Below are 17,267 nucleotides of genomic sequence, written 5' to 3'. Positions count from 1 at the left end.
GTTAGTTAGCTAGCTAACATTAGACTATAACTAGCAATGCAAATGGCTCTGAGATATGAATAATATTACTACACAGTTTATACATGTAACGTTAGCTAGCAAGCCAGCCAGCTAACATTAGCTAGCTAGCTATCAGTATGCTTTAACTTGCAACAAAAAACACTTTCTGACAAAATTAGAAACGTATAATAAACGTATAACATTTCACTATCTAGACTCTCTTACCTGTTTACATGGATGAACTCATCTCCCTCTCTGTCACGGAGGCCATTGTTGCCATTAGTTTGAAGATGTAATCCGGAGACGTGTTTTATACAACAGCCTTATGTGTTTTCTCTTTTCATCTCCCTCCACACATTTGCAATCAAATGCCAGAATTGTCTTTACTATCATACTCTGCTTCGACGGGACGTTCCACTGATTTCAAAACTTGGTCTTCCAGAAAGTGGAGAATAGAAGTGGGAGGCCCCGGTGCACAACTGAGCAAGAGGACAAGTACATTAGAGTGTCTCGTTTGAGAAAGAGACGCCTCACAAGTCCTCAACTGGCAGCTTCATAAAATAGTACCCGTAAAACACCAGTCTCAATGTCAACAGTGAAGAGGCGACTCCGGGATGCTGGCCTTCTAGGCAGAGTTGCAAAGAAAAAGCCATATCTCAGACTGGCCAATAAAAATAAAAGTTTAAGATGGGCAAAAGAACACTGGACAGAGGAAGATTGAAAAAGTGTTATGGACAGACAAATCTAAGTTTGAGGTGTTCGGATCACAAAGAAGAACATTCGTGATTGGCAGAAAAAATGAAAAGATGCTGGAGGGGTGCTTGACACCATCTGTCAAGCATGGTGGAGGCAATGTGATGGTCTGGGGGTGCTTTGGCGGTGGTAAAGTGGGAGATTTATACAGGGTAAAAGGGATCTTGAAGAAGGAAGGCTATCACTCCATTTTGCAACGCCATGCCATACCCTGTGGACGGAGCTTAATTAGAGCCAATTTCCTCCTACAACAGGATAATGACCCAAAGCACAGCTCCAAACTATGCAAGAACTATTTAGGGAAGAAACAGTCAGCTGGTATTCGGTCTATAATGGAGTGGCAAGCACAGTCCCCGGATCTCAACCCTATTGATCTGTTGTGGGAGCAGCTTGACCGTATGGTACGTAAGAAGTACCCATCAAGCCAATCCAACTTGTGGGAGGTGCTTCAGGAAGCATAGGGTGAAATCTCTACTACAGATAACCTCAACAAATTGACAACTAGAATTCCAAAGGGCTGCAATTGCTGCAAATGGAGGATTCTTTGACGAAAGCAAAGTTTTAAGCACACTATTATTATTTCAATTAAAAATCATTATTTATAACCTCGTCAACGTCTTGACTATTTCCTATTCATTTTGCTACTCATTTCATGTATGTTTTAATGGAAGCAAGGACATTTCTATGTGACCCCAAACTTTTGAACATGTCAGTAAAAAGTATGGGTTAAATCTGGTGGAAAAATATCATTTGAATTGTTCACAACACACTATATTAGTCACACATTGGTTAAACCACATTTTGACCCATGGGGTCAATTAATCAATATTCAGATGAAAGGTCACCTATAAAATAATGCCTATAATAGTCACACACAAAAAACGTCACTGTCATGTATTGTCTGAAAATGTGGAAACATGGTGGAAGAACCTCAATCATTTGAAAGTTAAAAAGGACATTACACTATACACCACATGAAAACACATTAATTTCAATTACATTGAATATTCATGTTTGGACATTCCACATTTGCACAATTTGTTACAATTTGACATCAGTTCTCATTTAACAATACTTACCTACTTGTAAAAACTGTTGAAGCAGACCTAAAGTAATTTTTGTAATATTGTTGAGATCCATTCTATTATGGCATTGCTGGAAGTTCTTATTAAGTCGCTAGTAATAGGAATTTAAGGTTGAAATCATGTTTTTTAAGAATAGACAAAGTAATTTTTTTAGAGTCATAAAATACATGTCAAAATTACCTGACTGACAGAGTTTATCTTGTGTTTTCAGCCTGATAACCTACAGAAGACATGGCTGCGGGAATTCTACCAGGTACGTTGAACCTATCCTCTCCATATTGACACAGTGCTGAATACAGACATGTACAACTCTTCTCTAGGCCCATCTGCTCTTTGCATTTCTGGCACTCTATTGTAGTCATGTGGCTATGTTTGACTCATTGAGTGATAGTTACTTTGAGGAGAAAAGAGCACAGGCCGTGTCATATCTTACCTTTGATCTACATAGGAACATCTGAGAAACCACAACTTTTTCCACTCTAGCAGGGGAAGTCAATTCAGATAGATAGACAGGCAGACAGCTGTTGCACCAGCCTGGTCTCATAGATTATACGTAACATAGTATAAGTACATTCGGGGCACTCAAATTAGTATGATATGTTATGGTTGGTATGGTTACAAAAGACCGATGGTTACTTAAGGCAAAAAACAAAAGTAGGGTGGTTAGTTGCGTGGATGGGTGGGCGTATAACGCAAACTTCTAGCAACCCGAAGGTTGCAAGTTGGAATCTCATCATGAACAACTTTAGCATTTTAGCTAATTAGCAACTTTTCAACAACTTACAACTTTTCAGCTACTTTGCAACTGCTTAGCATGTTAGCTAATCCTTCCCCTAACCCGACCCTTAACACTTTTAGCTACCCTAACCCCTGGCCTAGCTAACATTACCCAGCTAGCTAATGTTAGCCACCTAGCTAGTTACCATACAAAACTTAACATATGGAATGTCTTGGATTTACATTTTTTTTGTATATTTTCTTTACATATTTTCCTCACCAGCACCATTCCAGCAACTGTAGCAGATGCGTAACCAAGCGAGTGCAGTACAGCTCAGCTTGATCCGGCTTAATTTGGCTCAGTAGTGTGAAGAGGGTAGTACCGTTCTGTATTCCATTTGGAAGATGGACCATTGCCTTATATGCCAATAAGAGTGGCATGAGCTTAGTTGCCAGGTGTGTATTAGAATTATGCATGTTTGTGCCGACTGGTTATGTGCCAAGCCAAGGTTCTGGAAGCACAGAGAGCAGCTACAGGTCACCTGTTTAACTTCTTACGACTGAAACCTCGATTTGACAACAGCCAGTGAAATTGCAGGGCACCAAATTCAAACAACAGAAATCTCAGAATTAAAATTCCTCAAACATACAAGTATTTTACACCATTTTAAAGATAAACTTGTTGTTAATCGCACCACAGTGTCCGATTTCAACAAGGCTTTACGACGAAAGCACACCATCTGATTATGTTAGGTCAGCGCCAAGTCACAGAAAAACACAGCCATTTTTCCAGCCAAGAGAGGAGTCACAAAAAGCAGAAATAGAGAAAATTAATCACTAACCTTTGATCTTCATCAGATGATACTCATAGGACTTCATGTTACACAATACATGTATGTTTTGTTCGATAAAGTTCATATTTATATCCAAAAATCTCAGTTTACATTGGCGCATTATTTTCAGTAATGTTTTGCTTCCAAAACATCCGGTGATTTTGCATAGAGCCACATCAATTTACAGAAATACTCATCATAAATGTTGATGAAAATGACAAGTGTTATGCATGGAATTAAAGATATACTTCTCCTTAATGCAACCGCTGTGTCAGATTTCAAAAAGGCTTTACGGAAAAAGCACATCATGCAATAATCTGAGTACAGTCCTCAGGCACCAAAACAAGCCATACAGATACCCGCCATGTTGTGGAGTCAACAGAAGTCAGAAATAGCATTAGAAATATTCACTTACCTTTGATGATCTTCATCGGGATGCACTCCCAGGAATCCCAGTTCGACAATAAATATTTGTTTTGTTCGATAAAGTCCATCATTTGTCCAAATACCTCCTTTTTGTTTGTGCGTTTAGTTCACAAATCCAAATTCACAAGGCGCAGTCACTTAGTCCAGACAAAGTCAAAAAGTTCCATTACAGTTCATAGAAACATGTCAAACGATGTATAGAATCAATCTTTAGGATGTTTTTATCATAAATCTTCAATAATATTCCAACCGGACAATTCCTTTGTCTTTAGAAATGAAAAGGAACGCAGCTCGCTGTCACGGCCACGTGCCTGACTTAGCTCATGGCATTCTGCCAGACCTCTTCGTCAAACAGCTCTTATTCGCTCCCCCTTCACAGTAGGTTCTAAAGACTGTTGACATCTAGTGGAATCCTTAGGAAGTGCGTCGGACAAAATTTTACACTGTATATTGGATAGGCAAAGACTTGAAAACCTACAAACCTCAGATTTCCCACTTCCTGGTTGGATTTCTTCTCAGGTTTTTGCCTGCCATATGAGTTCTGTTATACTCACAGACATCATTCAAACAGTTTTAGAAACTTCAGAGTGTTTTCTATCCAATAGTAATAATAATGTGCATATATTAGCATCTGGGACAGAGTAGGAGGCAGTTCACTCTGGGCACCTTATTCATCCAAGCTACTCAATACTGCCCCCCAGCCATAAGAAGTTAATGATAACCTGAATTAAGCCTAGGTCTAATCCTCTTAACTGCACACATACACAGACAAACTACACTGCATTACACCAAAGGCCTTGCCATGTAACTTACAGTAGTACGCCACAGGTTAATGCCTTGGAACAGTGCACTTCAAGGTGTGGGATTTCTCCCTTAGCACTGTGTTTAAACTTGTACTCAGCTGGGCTGTAGTATCACTATGACCGACACAGCGGAGAAGTTATGGTGTCTATGAGTGAGTAGAGATGGTGTACTCTACAGTGGTGCAGTGAGAGGTGACTCTGACTAGAAAGGGAGGGCTTCAGTAGGCCCATGTCTCTCCTAGCTTGTGGAACGGAATCACTGCGGTAGCAAGTGGCAGTGAGCGAGTAGAGATGGTATCCATGCGCTGTAGTGTGCAGTGCAGTGCGCATATCCAATGAGTGATTCAGTAGGCCCGTGTCTCTCTTGATCTCCTATCTGGTGGAAGTGAGGAAGGGATTAGAGGCCGCATGCTGCCTCTCCTTATCGTCCCTGGTTGCCATCTGACCATGGTGTGTGTGATAGTTATGTCTCTGGGCTGCTGAGGGCCCTGGTGCTGCCTCGTATCTATGTATGGACACACACGCAGTCACACACAGACAGAGAGAAACGTTGATAGTGCTACGCGTACGTTCACTGAGTCATGAGACGCGTATACACACAATCACAGACAGCCTTAGAAACGCGTCGATAATGAAATGCATCCATTCGCACAGAGCCATAGAGACGTGGATACAAGCACAGCCGTAGACACAAGGATAAGCACACAGTCACATTCACAGCGAGAGATGTGGATTCACACAGAGCCAGAAAGACCAGGATATAGTTACACATGCAGACAAACAGCCCGAGAGAGACACTGATACACGTGGAAGGTTGGACGTCACACACCGCATACATGTTTTATACAGGAGACCTGTGCGTAATGGCTTGCGATGCATTTTTATCAGCCGTTTTGAAGTCCTTTTAGAACAAGCTAGCATAGATGTAGGTGTGCCTTCGGATCAGCCACATGATTTTTTTTAAAAATAAACACTCGCCTGCTTTAAACAGGTGTTTGTGCTGACAGAAGTATTTTCTCCCTAATGCTTTCTGTAGTCATCATTCAAGTCACCTGTTCTTTGATTTAAACTGAGTAGGTGAAAAAAAGAGGTTACCGTATGGCTTATTTAAGACTCAGGTAAATCACTTTTTTTGTTGGTTCAACACACACACACATATACACACACACACACACACACTGAGTGTGGTGACAGAAGTGACTGTTCTTAGAAAACTCTGTGGATGTGTCAAAATCAAGCCTGCTCCTGGCTTTCACACGTCACACACATAAACCAACGCTAACACCACCTGAACACTGTTTGACAGTCAACACATTTTCGGTTTACTTTCAGATGCACAAAAACACAGCCAAAATCAAATGTGAAAATTTGCACATTGTTCTAAATTTGCATATTATTTTCTTAACAATTTTTCGCGGTGCTTTGGTTTTGAAGTGACGCAAATGCAGATGAGCTCAAGATGATCACAAACACAGAATTTCCTGTTGGTCTCTCCCCTTCATACATTAGATATAGTAGTCAAGAGAAGTCATGGAGTCAGCTGGCTTTTTCATTTGAGCTCTAGTTTGTCAGTTGTTCACCATGCTCTCGCTGTGTGCGTTTATGACAGTGAATTAACCCTGAGGCATGCATGGACAGGTTGATTGCCTCAGGATTTAAGTGTGTTTTTCTGTGGGTGTTTTTGTGTGGGTGTGTGTGTGTGTGGGTGGGAGGGGGTGTCTTGCGTGTGTGTCTGTGAGAGAGAGAGAGAGAGCGAGAGGAAGAATGAATGAGATAGAAAGAGGTGTGCCCCTGCTGTGTGAACTAGGCAGGCCTGCAGGCTCATGCCAGCTATGTGGTGTGCTGCTGGGTGACGTCATGGAAAGCAGCACCATACTGTGTACTCCTAGGGCAACTGAGACAGAACAGCACCAGTGTATGCTAGAGCTCATAGTGTAGCGTTGCAAGGCTCACGACTATGTTAGCCTGCCCCTACTCACCCCTCTCACACGGCTCTCTAAGTTACTTATATATCAGCTTAGCACACATATTGTAACCTCTCTCATTCACACACACTATCAACAGATGAGAGAAGACCGATGTCTGTTGTAAGGAATTTTGTGTGGTAAGGAATAGATGATGCAAGCCATTTTGAATTTGCAGCATCAATATTATCAACAAGTGATCCTTGCCCCGTCGGTATACATTCTTTAAAAAAGTTTACTGTGTGGTTGAAAGTGGTACAGTTTAGACAGTGGGTCAAAAAGAGTTCATATTGAGAAATAGTCCAATGTCTCACTATACTTGATAGTGTTGGAAAGCAACTCGCACTGCAGGAAACCACATTTGGAATGGCTATTTTGTTAAGATTGCTTTTGTTTTTATGGAGGGTAGTTTGAAGGTCCTTGTGAAACCGGGCCATCAGATACAGAAAGGTGGCAACGGCCACATCCTGAACAAAGCTGTTTAACTGCATTTTTGGTTGTTATAATCGAAAGGACATCCTGCAAGTTTGCCCTGCTCTGTGTGTGTGTGTGTGTGTGTGTGTGTGTGTGTGTGTGTGTGTGTGTGTGTGTGTGTGTGTGTGTGTGTGTGTGTGTGTGTGTGTGTGTGTGTGTGTGTGTGTGTGTGTGTGTGTGTCCCACTCAAGGAACTAGCCTACTGTTGATACAAGCCCTTGCTTCAGGGTTTTCCTCGAAAGGCAGCTTCAGGAAATAAAATGTGTTCTTTGGACACCACTTGATTAGTATCAGAGACATACATTCTGTTCAAACACTCCCAAAGCAGGCATGCGGTCACACTCCCTGCCTGCAGATGAGACCACAGTATACAAATGACAAGTGTATATCGGCAGGCAAGGCTAGGCATTTACTAAACCCACTACAATGTGTCTATGAATGATCTGATAGACTGTCCTCTACTCTATAGAAGGATTTAATAATGTGTGTTTCTGTTTGTTCAATAAGCGTGGATCTGATGGGCATCCAGGCAGCTTTCACTAGTCCACTGGGCTGGCACGCAGCAGAGTGGCACCGACTGACTGGAGTGATCTTCAGGCAAAGCAGGGCATTTGCCTGCTCCACATGTGCATTGGAGTGAAATGGTATCCCGGCGCTAGAGTGCAGTATAAACAATGCTTTGAATTGCGTTATGCTGAGTTGATTGATCCCTCAATCTATTTGCATTGGAAACCTAACCCGGCTATCACGGGCCACTGGCCACACAGGATACACCCGGGCTCATACAAACATTTACATTTACATTTAAGTCATTTAGCAGACGCTCTTATCCAGAGCGACTTACACTTTCTCACATGTGAGGGGAGTTTGACTCAAAATGTAATAAAAGACTGTCTGTCTGTGTGTGTGAGCCTGTCCGTGAGCGATTGTGCGCGTGTGTGTGATTTGTAGAATTAGTGTTGTAAAGACTGTTGATTGAATGTACAGCAACAGGTGGACAGAGTTCAGTGTCTAGGAAGGACTTCTCATCACATCACGTGCCCTCAGAAGCCCATTTTATCCCCCCTCCGCACACTGTCACACTCTCCAGCCATGTTATTTTCCACCTCCTAATCAGTACCATGAAATAGTACTAAGCCTCCCTAGATTACAGCCCATCAAAGTGAGAAGTTTCAGAGAAAAGTGGGCTTTCTTTGTTGCCATATGCATCCAGTCTTTAGAAAAAATCTGGAATGGAATTCACTTGTAAAAAATATTCAATGGTGTGTGCGTCTTGTGCCATAATTGATAGGATATACACTACATGACAAAAGTATGTGGACACCTGCTAGTCATTCAACCCCTTTGCTACTACAACAGCCTCCACTCTTCTGGGAAGGCTTTCCTCTAGAAGATGTGGTTGAGCCGTTGTTGCTCCTAGACGTTTCCACTTCAGAATAACAGCACTTAGTTGACCGGGGCAGCTCTAGCAGGACAGACATTTGACGAAATGACTTGTTGGAAAGGTGGCATCCTCTGACAGAGCCACGTTGAAAGTCTCTGAGCTTCTCAGTACGGGCCATTCTACTGCCAATGTTTGTCTATGGAGGTTGCATGACTGTGTGCTCGATTTTACACACCTGTCAGCAACGGGCGTGGCTGAAATAGCTGAATCCACTAACTTGAAGGGGTGTCCACATACTTTTGTAATTAATTCAAAGTATTCAGACCCCTTGACTTTATCCACATTTTGTTACATTACAGCCAAAATCCTCATCAATCTACACATAATACCCCATAATGACAAGCGAAAACAGGTTTGTAGAAATGTTTGCAAATGTATTATAAATAAAAAACAGATGCCTTATTACATAAGTATTCATACCTTTTGCTATGAGACTCAGAATTGAGCTTAGGTGCATCCTGTTTCCATTGATCATCCTTGATGTTTCTACAACTTGATTGGAGTCCAGCTATGGTAAATCTACGTGATTTGGAAAGGCAAACACATGTCTATTTTAAGTACCCAAAGTCGACAGTGCATGTCAGAGCATAAACCAAGCCATGAGGTCAAATGAATTGTCCGTAGAGCTCCGAGACAGGATTGTGTCGAGACACAGATCTGGGGAAGGGTACCAAAACATTTCTGCAGCACTGAAGGTCCCCAAGAACACAGTGGCCTCGGGACAAGTCTCTGAATGTCCTTGAGTGGCCCAGCCAGAGCCCGGTCTTGAACCTGAATCAAGCATCTCTGGAAAGACATGAAAATAGCTGTGCAGCAACGCTCCCTATCCAACCTGACAGAGCTTGAGAGGATCTGCAGAGAAGAATGGGAGAAACTCCCCAAGTACAGGTGTGCCAAGCTTGTAGCGTCATACCCAAGAAGTTTTGAGGATGTAATCACTGCCAAAGGTCCTTCAACAAAGTAAAGGGTCTGAATACATATGTGCATGTAATTATTTATTTATTTTTAATACATTTGCTAATGCATCAGGTATCAGGCAGGCATCCCCAGTGGATAGGAGGCTCATCACACAACCATAGCATTTCTCACTGCAGTCTGCAGCTCAAATCAAATGTTTTAAGTCATATGTGCCGAATTCAACCGGTGTAGACCTTATAGTGAAATTCTTACTTACGAGCCCCTAACCAACAATGCAGTTTAAAGAAAAATAAAAGACAAAATGCGAATAAGAAATAAAAGTAACAAGTAATTAAAGAGCAGCAGTAAAATAACAATAGCGAGACTATATACAGGGGGGTACCGGTACAGAGTCACTGTGCATGGGCACCGGTTAGTTGAGGTAATATGTACATGTAGGTCGAGTTATTAAAGTGACTATCTATAGATGATAACAACAGAGATTAGCAAAAGAGGGGGGGGTAATGCAAATAGTCTGGGTAGCCATTTGATTAGATGTTCAGGAGTCTTATGGCTTGGGGATAGAAGCTGTTTAGAAGCCTCTTGGACCTAGACTTCGCGCTCCGGTACCGCTTGCCGTGCGGTAGCGGAGAGAATAGTCTATGACTAGGGTGGCTGGAGTCTTTGACAATTCTTAGGGCCTTCCTCTGACCTCGCCTGGTATAGAGGTCCTGGATGGCAGGAAGCTTTTGCCCCAGTGATGTACTAGGCCGTACGCACTACCCTCTGTAGTGCCTTGCGGTTGGAGGCCGAGCAATTGCCATACCAGGCAGTGATGCAACCAGTCAGGATGCTCTCGATGGCGCAGCTGTAGAACCTTTTGATGATCTGAGGAACCATGCCAAATCTTTTCAGTCTCCTGAGGGGGAATAGGTTTTGTCGAGCTCTCTTCACAACTGTCTTGGTGTGCTTGGACCATGTTAGTTTGTTGGTGATGTGGACACCAAGGAACTTGAAGCTCTCAACCTGCTCCACTACAGCCCTGTCGATGAGAATGGGGGCGTGCTCAGTCCTCCTTTTCCTTTAGCCCACAATCATCTCCTTTGTCTTGATCACGTTGAGGCAGTGGTTATTGTCCTGGCACCACACGGCCAGGTCTCTGATCTGCTCCCTATAGGCTGTCTCGTCGTTGTCGGTGATCAGGCCTACCACTGTTGTGTCATCGGCAAACTTAATGATGGTGTTGGAGTCGTGCCTGGCCGTGCAGTCATGAGTGAAGAGGGAGTACAGGAGGGTACTGAGCACACACCCCTGAGGGTCCCCTGTGTTGAGGATCAGCGTGGTGGATGTGTTGTTACCTACCCTTACTACCTGGGGGCGGCCCATCAGGAAGTCCAGGATCCAGTTGCAGAGGGAGGTGTTTAGTCCCAGGGTCCTTAGCTTATTGATGAGCTTTGAGGGCACCATGGTGTTGAATGCTGAGCTGTAGTCAATGAATAGCATTCTCACATTGGTGTTCCTTTTGTCCAGGTGGGAATGTGGATCTGTTGCGGCGGTATGCAAATTGGAGTGGGTCTAGGGGTTCTGGGATGATGGTATTGATGTGAGCCATGACCAGCCTTTCAATACACTTCATGGCTACAGACGTGAGTGCTACTGGTCGGTAGTCATTTAGGCAGGTTACCTTAGTGTTATTGGGCACAGAGACTATGGTGGTCTGCTTAAAACATGTTGGTATTACAGACTCGGACAGGGAGAGGTTGAAAATGTCAGTGATGACACTTGCCAGTTGGTCAGCGCATGCTTGGAGTACATGTCCTGGTAATTCGTCTGCGGCTTTGTGAATGTTGACCTGTTTAAAGGTCTTGCGTCGGCTGCGGAGGACGTGATTACGCAGTTTTCCCGGAACAGCTGGTGTTTTAATGCATGTTTCAGTGTTTTATGCCTCGAAGCGAGCATGGAAGTAGTTTAGCTCGTCTGGTAGGCTTGTGTCACTGGGCAGCTCTCGGCTGTGCTTCCCTTTGTAGTCTGTAATGGTTTGCAAGCCCTGCCACATCCGACGAGTGTCAGAGCCGGTGTAGTACGATTTCATCTTAGTCCTGTATTGTTGCTTTCCCTGTTTGATGATTCGTCGGAGGGCATAGCGGGATTTCTTATAAGCTTCCGAGTTAGTCCCTCTCCTTGAAAGCGCAGCTCTAGCTTTTAACTCAGTGCTGATGTTGCCTGTAATCCATGGCTTCTGGTTGGGGTATGTACATGCCGTCACTGTGGGGACGACGTCATCGATGCACTTATTGATGAAGCCAGTGACTTATGTGGTGTACTCCTCAATGCCATCGTAGGAATCCCGGAACATATTCCAGTCTGTTCTAGCAAAACAGTCCTGTAGCTTAGCATCTGCTGCAACTGACCACATTTTTATTGATCTAGTCACTGGTGCATCCTGCTTTAATTTTTGCTTGTAAGCAGGAATCAGGAGGATAGAATTGTGGTCAGATTTGCCAAATGGAGGGCGAGAGAGAACTTTGTACTCATCTCTGTGTGTGGAGTAAAGGTGGTCTAGAGTTTTTTTCCCTCTGGTTGCACATTTCACATGCTGATAGAAATTTGGTAAAACGGATTTAAGTTTCCCTGCATTAAAGTCCCTGGCCACTAGGAGCGCCGCCTCTGGGTGAGCGTTTTCCTGTTTGCTTAGGGCGGAATACAGCTCATTGAGTGCTGTCTTAGTGCCAGCATCGGTCTGTGGTGGTATGTTGACAGCTACAAAAAATACAGAGAAACTCTCTAGGTAGATAGTGTGGTCTACAGCTTATCATGAGATAAGTGTGTAATTGCACTTCTGATGTCCAGCAACATTATGTACAAAATAAGTTACAAACAATGCAAAGAAACGAATAAAAAAACACAATTGGATAGGAACACGTAAAACATCAGCCTTCTTACCCGGCTCCATCTTATGCAGAACCCAGGCTCCTGTGACGACACACATTGGACAATTTGGTCTGATAGCAGACAAGTTAGGCTAGCTGTGGACGTGGTGTGCTTGACGTTGAGCAAGTGGTCACTTGTTCTGTGGATCTAATAAACCTTTTTACACCGCTAAGCCAAAACTGTGCCAAGCCACCGAGCCAAGCTGTACTGGGCTGAAAAGAACCATGTGGAAGGGAAATATCAGACCCAATACACGGTGCTTCGTTCAACCCCGTAGTGAGAATCGGCGTGAGCTTAGATGTAGGCTACTATAAATGGTTTTGGACTGGTGGAGGTCAATGATGTGTGTTGTGTTCCAGTTAGGTATTGGTTGAAATGTAAAATGTTTCCAAACTGAGAACCAGAATTATGGGCTAAGCCTAATGATTATTTTATATTGTGCTCAATGGTAATGGCATATATGACATTGTTTGGTCGTCACCGTTTTGGTACCTGTCATCACAAGTGCTGTGTGGTCTAAAGGCATCACCATATAGCAACTGTCACGCTATCAAGGGAGTTCCTTGCATCTGATAGATCTTTACTGCTCTTAAAGGGATGGTTCACCCAAATTACATATTGGTTTCCTCACCCTGTAAGCAGTCTATGGACAAGGTGTGCAATCCATGATTTGGTTTAGTTTCCCTGGCACTGTTTCCACATGCTAACGTTTTAGCATTTCGCACAAATCCTGTTCAAATCATGGGACCAATATTTGAATTTTTCACTCATGTTTAAATAATCTATAATTTACTTTGTTGAGCTTCAAAATACATTTTAAGTACTTTTGGACATGCTGTGCGAAAAAGTGCTAATATCGGTCCCATGACTCGAATGGTATTTGTGCCACAAAGGCCAAAACATTAGCATGGGAACTTAACCTAAAGCATGAATTGCTGTCATACCTTTTTCATAAACTGCTTGCAGGGTAAACCAATGTATAATTTTGTAATTTGGATGAACTATCCCTTTAAGGCTGACAAGACTGTACACAAAGTGTGTTTTATTGCCCTCATATTGAAAATCAATCTGTCAACTATAACTCTTAGTCTGAAATCAAAATGAACCGATAGAGCTAAAAGTGCCGTTGAGGGTATCTAGAATGGGTTGTTTGGTTGGCCTTCAGAAAGATGGAGGAAACTTGAATAGTTGTTCTTGTTTGACCTTTTCTATCAATAGCATTTCTGATTAAAGTAGTAGGATTAAATTAGGCTTCAGGATTATGAGCCTGCATGGGAAACTAGAGCTGGAGTTACACTGCCTGGAAAAACAAACAGAAAACCCACACTTGGACAGATGCAAAACACAAAATACACACACAGTCTTGCATTCTCCCTCTCACGTGCCCACAGGCTCACACACAATGTAACTACTAGCTAAAGCTCCTTGAGAGTCTGACCTTTTCAGTGGGAGCTGATAGGTCCACTAATCTTTCTAAGTTTGAGAACCCTGGTTCTTAGGGGCCCAGTCTCTGGGTCATCCAGCTAAGTGACAAGCCATAGGTGGATGGAAAATCCATAGTGTTATTGCCATACATTACTTTTATTAGATTTTGCATTTAGTGAGAATAATGCAGGCGGGGGAGTGAAGTAGGGCCAGAGTAGGCCCCCAGGCCTGGAGCTGTCCCAGGCTTAACGCTGTCCCAGGCCACACATCCTGGGTGACGGTGATCTATGGCCTGCCCACCATCCATAGCTCGACCCTGTGAGTGCCTCTGAGCGCTGTAATTCACTCAGCAATGGATTTTCCGTTACGGGTCAGCACCCCTGAACACTCTGGGCTTGGTGGCAGTGCACTCACAAACACCTCTTAGTGTTAGGGGACCAGGGGAGGGGGGGGTCATGGGAGAGGTCATGTGACTGGAGTGGAAATGACTGTGTAACGTCGCTCTGAGTGCTCTCCTTCTCTGACCAGGTATTTGTTAGCCTGATCCTAGATCTGTTAGTGCTGTTTGCCAATGACTATGGATATTGCCAAGACGACCCCAACAGATCTGGGACAAGGTGTTTGTGTAGTGGAGTGTAGATCGCCAACATCTCTTCATTCATGTACCGTATATTTGATGACAGGGCTATGTTCTGTAACATGTGTTTTCTGTCATGTTTCCCAATGGTGAGAGACTCGTTATTGATCTAGTGAGACGTCTAAAACTCCCAACGTTGTCTGTCACACCCTGCGCACAGACACATCTGTCTGACACTATACTGTACAGTAGCTGGGATGGTTTTCCCTGTTGGCTGTAATGTATCTTGGCCTCTGCTAGTCGTTTGTCCCCCAGTCTTGGGTGTTACCCAGCTTCTGTCAAACTCCAAAACCACCAGACCTTATTATAGGGTTCCAATGTGCTGTAAATGGGTGCTTTTGGGTTTTTTGGTTAGGCTTGTTGCCTGGTTGTGACTTTTTTTAAATCCCTTAATTCAGCTATTTGTGGAAATCTGACTCTGTAGAATGTTTAGAGAACAGTGTTCTCTTGAGGAAGGCCATATCATTTCTGTTCGCAAAGTTCAGAATGATAGATAATTTGGGTGGGAAGTTCCTTGTGTTGTAAATGATTATCAAATCAAAGTTTATTTGTCACGTGCGCCGAATACAACAGGTGTAGTAGACCTTACAGTGAAATGCTTACTTACAGGCTTTAACCAATAGTGCATGAAATGATCTTTTTCATACTGAAACCATCAAGTAGTGGTCTAGACAGTTGTTAACTCCATGCCTTGTTCTCTTCTTTGCAGACTGTCCAATCACACAGGCCCCACTTCATCGCAGTGCACTGTCAAGAGGTGGGCGGGAAGAACTACGAAGCGTCCATGTCACACGTGGATTGTTTTGTCAAGTAAGTGTTCTCGCAACCGCAACACTTCTGTCAAGGAAACACCCACTGCCTTGGTCCACAGGAAAACAATGTCCAAAAACTCTGTGAAAATGAGTGAACAACTCCACCTTCTGGTGACATACCTTATTTGGTTTCATTTTTGGTGGTTCTTTTTTTTAAGGTCAGAAGGTTATGAATTTCATATAATTAAACGGATGTACTAGAATACCATTAACTTATTTGCATGGCCTATTTATGTAGTCTATCTTGTTTATTCATAGGATGGAATAACAAAGTTTTATGTCAATGGGGATTTGGAAAGATTCTCTCAAGTGCTCTCTTGATGAATCTCTTTTTCAACCAGTTTAGGGTGTCCAGGTGTGTAAATCGTTGTAAATAAGAATTTGTTCCTAACTGGCTTGCCAAGTTAAATAAAAAAAATATTAGAAATAAAATAAGCAGAAGACTGTCTGAGGCCTCAACAGATTTAGCAGAATATCCCAATACTCTCAAAATATCCTCTTCCTCATCTCTTCTCCCTTAAAGGGATAGTGTGAGATTTTTGTATTTCTCTGCGTGCCGTTTGAAAGAAGTTGAAGGTATTTTCGTGAGCCATTGCTAACTAGCGTTAGCGCAATGACTGGAAGTCTACCGGAACAACGAACACGAAATAACTATATTTTCATATTGTGACGTGTGTCCTCTGTCTTCTAGAGAGCTGCTGTCCAGTGATGCCATGAAGGAGTACAACAGAGTCCGTGTCTACCTCGACGAGAACTACAAATCCCAGGAGCATTTCACAGTAAGTGCGGCTGGTCCATTTGCCCTTGCTAAGTGGTCCTCTTCCTTTAGATCTCAGGAGAGCTTTGTTTTACTGCACACAGTCTTGACTCACCACAGATGGGCTGTATTCACCTGGGTGTTGCACAGCAGCCATTTCCATCAGAACGCTCTACACACATCAGTGACATTAGTTAAGATGGCCGAGGAAAAATGGAAGCTGAAGCTGGGGAGGCTCAGATGGTAGTAAGACGTGAATTAAGAAATTCAATCAAGTAATTATTTGAGGGACTTCAACCCTCACAGACTCATTTTCCTCAGCTTTGTGGACCCCAGCATTTTATTAGAATGCGCAATAATGGTAGACCGCCACAAGGCGGTGCTAGATGGTATGGAATGTCTTGTGGATCTGCAAACCAGCTGCAACTTTTCAAGTGTTATCAAATTTTATTTGTCACATGCTTCGTCAACAACAGGTGTAGACTAACGGTGAAACACTTACTTACGGGCCCTTCCCAACAGTGCAGAGAGAAAAATATTCAGAAAAATTGTAACACAAGGAATAAATACGCAATGAGTAACAATAACTTGGCTATATACACAGGGTACCAGTACCGAGTCGATGTGCAGGGGTACGAGGTAATTGAGGTAGATATGTACATATAGGTCGGGTTAAAGTGACTAGGCAACAGGGTGGATAATAAACAGTAGCAGCAGCGTATGGGGTGAGTCAAAGGAGTTAGTGCAAAAGGGGTCAATGCAGATAGTCCGTGCAGCTATTTGGTTAACTATTTAGCAGTCTTCTAGCTTGGGGGTAGAAGCTGTTCAGGGTCCTGTTGGTTCCAGACTTGGTGCATCGGTAGCAGAGAGAACAGTCTATGACTGGGGTGGCTGGAGTCTGACAATCTTTAGGGCCCTCCTCTGACACTGCCTGCCATAGAGGTCCTGGATGGCAGGGAACCTGGGCCCCAGTGATGTGATTATCACAAAGATGTGCAACGCTTGTGCCAAATTGTTGCTCGGTTAATTTTGTGGCCTGTTCCCTCTAGATCATGCGCAACTACACGTCAGTTGCATTGCATGGCCTCTCGGTGGAGCCAGATACTCAGTGTTGACGATACCAGTTAAAAGTTTCATCCGGACACCGTTGCCCTTTCCTCCACTTTGGACACACACACGCACGTTTAATGCTGCTAACGTTGTACTCCCAACAGTACATTTGGAAGAAGTGAAGAACTGGGGTGATGGTTAATTCTCTGGCTCTGGAGCCCGTAAAGAGAAGGGAATAGATGTGGTTTAAGGAAGCCGC

At 43.3% G+C, this 17,267-nt stretch overlaps 1 protein-coding gene across 2 annotated transcripts in view; it reads left to right on the top strand.

Annotated features, from left to right (window-relative positions):
• LOC139570709 (inositol polyphosphate-5-phosphatase A-like) overlaps nucleotides 1–17,267 on the top strand; it is a 189,605-nt gene that overhangs the window by 63,295 nt on the left and 109,043 nt on the right. For both annotated transcript variants that reach the window (XM_071392841.1, XM_071392840.1), the window contains exons 2-4: nucleotides 2,050–2,091; nucleotides 15,099–15,199; nucleotides 15,893–15,980. In XM_071392841.1, coding sequence (XP_071248942.1) covers nucleotides 2,050–2,091; nucleotides 15,099–15,199; nucleotides 15,893–15,980 — 231 coding nt within the window. The remainder of the gene's footprint in view (nucleotides 1–2,049; nucleotides 2,092–15,098; nucleotides 15,200–15,892; nucleotides 15,981–17,267) is intronic.

The sequence above is a fragment of the Salvelinus alpinus genome, chromosome 3 (genome assembly GCF_045679555.1).
Source record: "Salvelinus alpinus chromosome 3, SLU_Salpinus.1, whole genome shotgun sequence".
NCBI lineage: Eukaryota > Metazoa > Chordata > Actinopteri > Salmoniformes > Salmonidae > Salvelinus > Salvelinus alpinus.
Note: the sequence above shows the minus strand (reverse complement) of the source record. Positions and strands in the feature narration are given on the sequence as shown.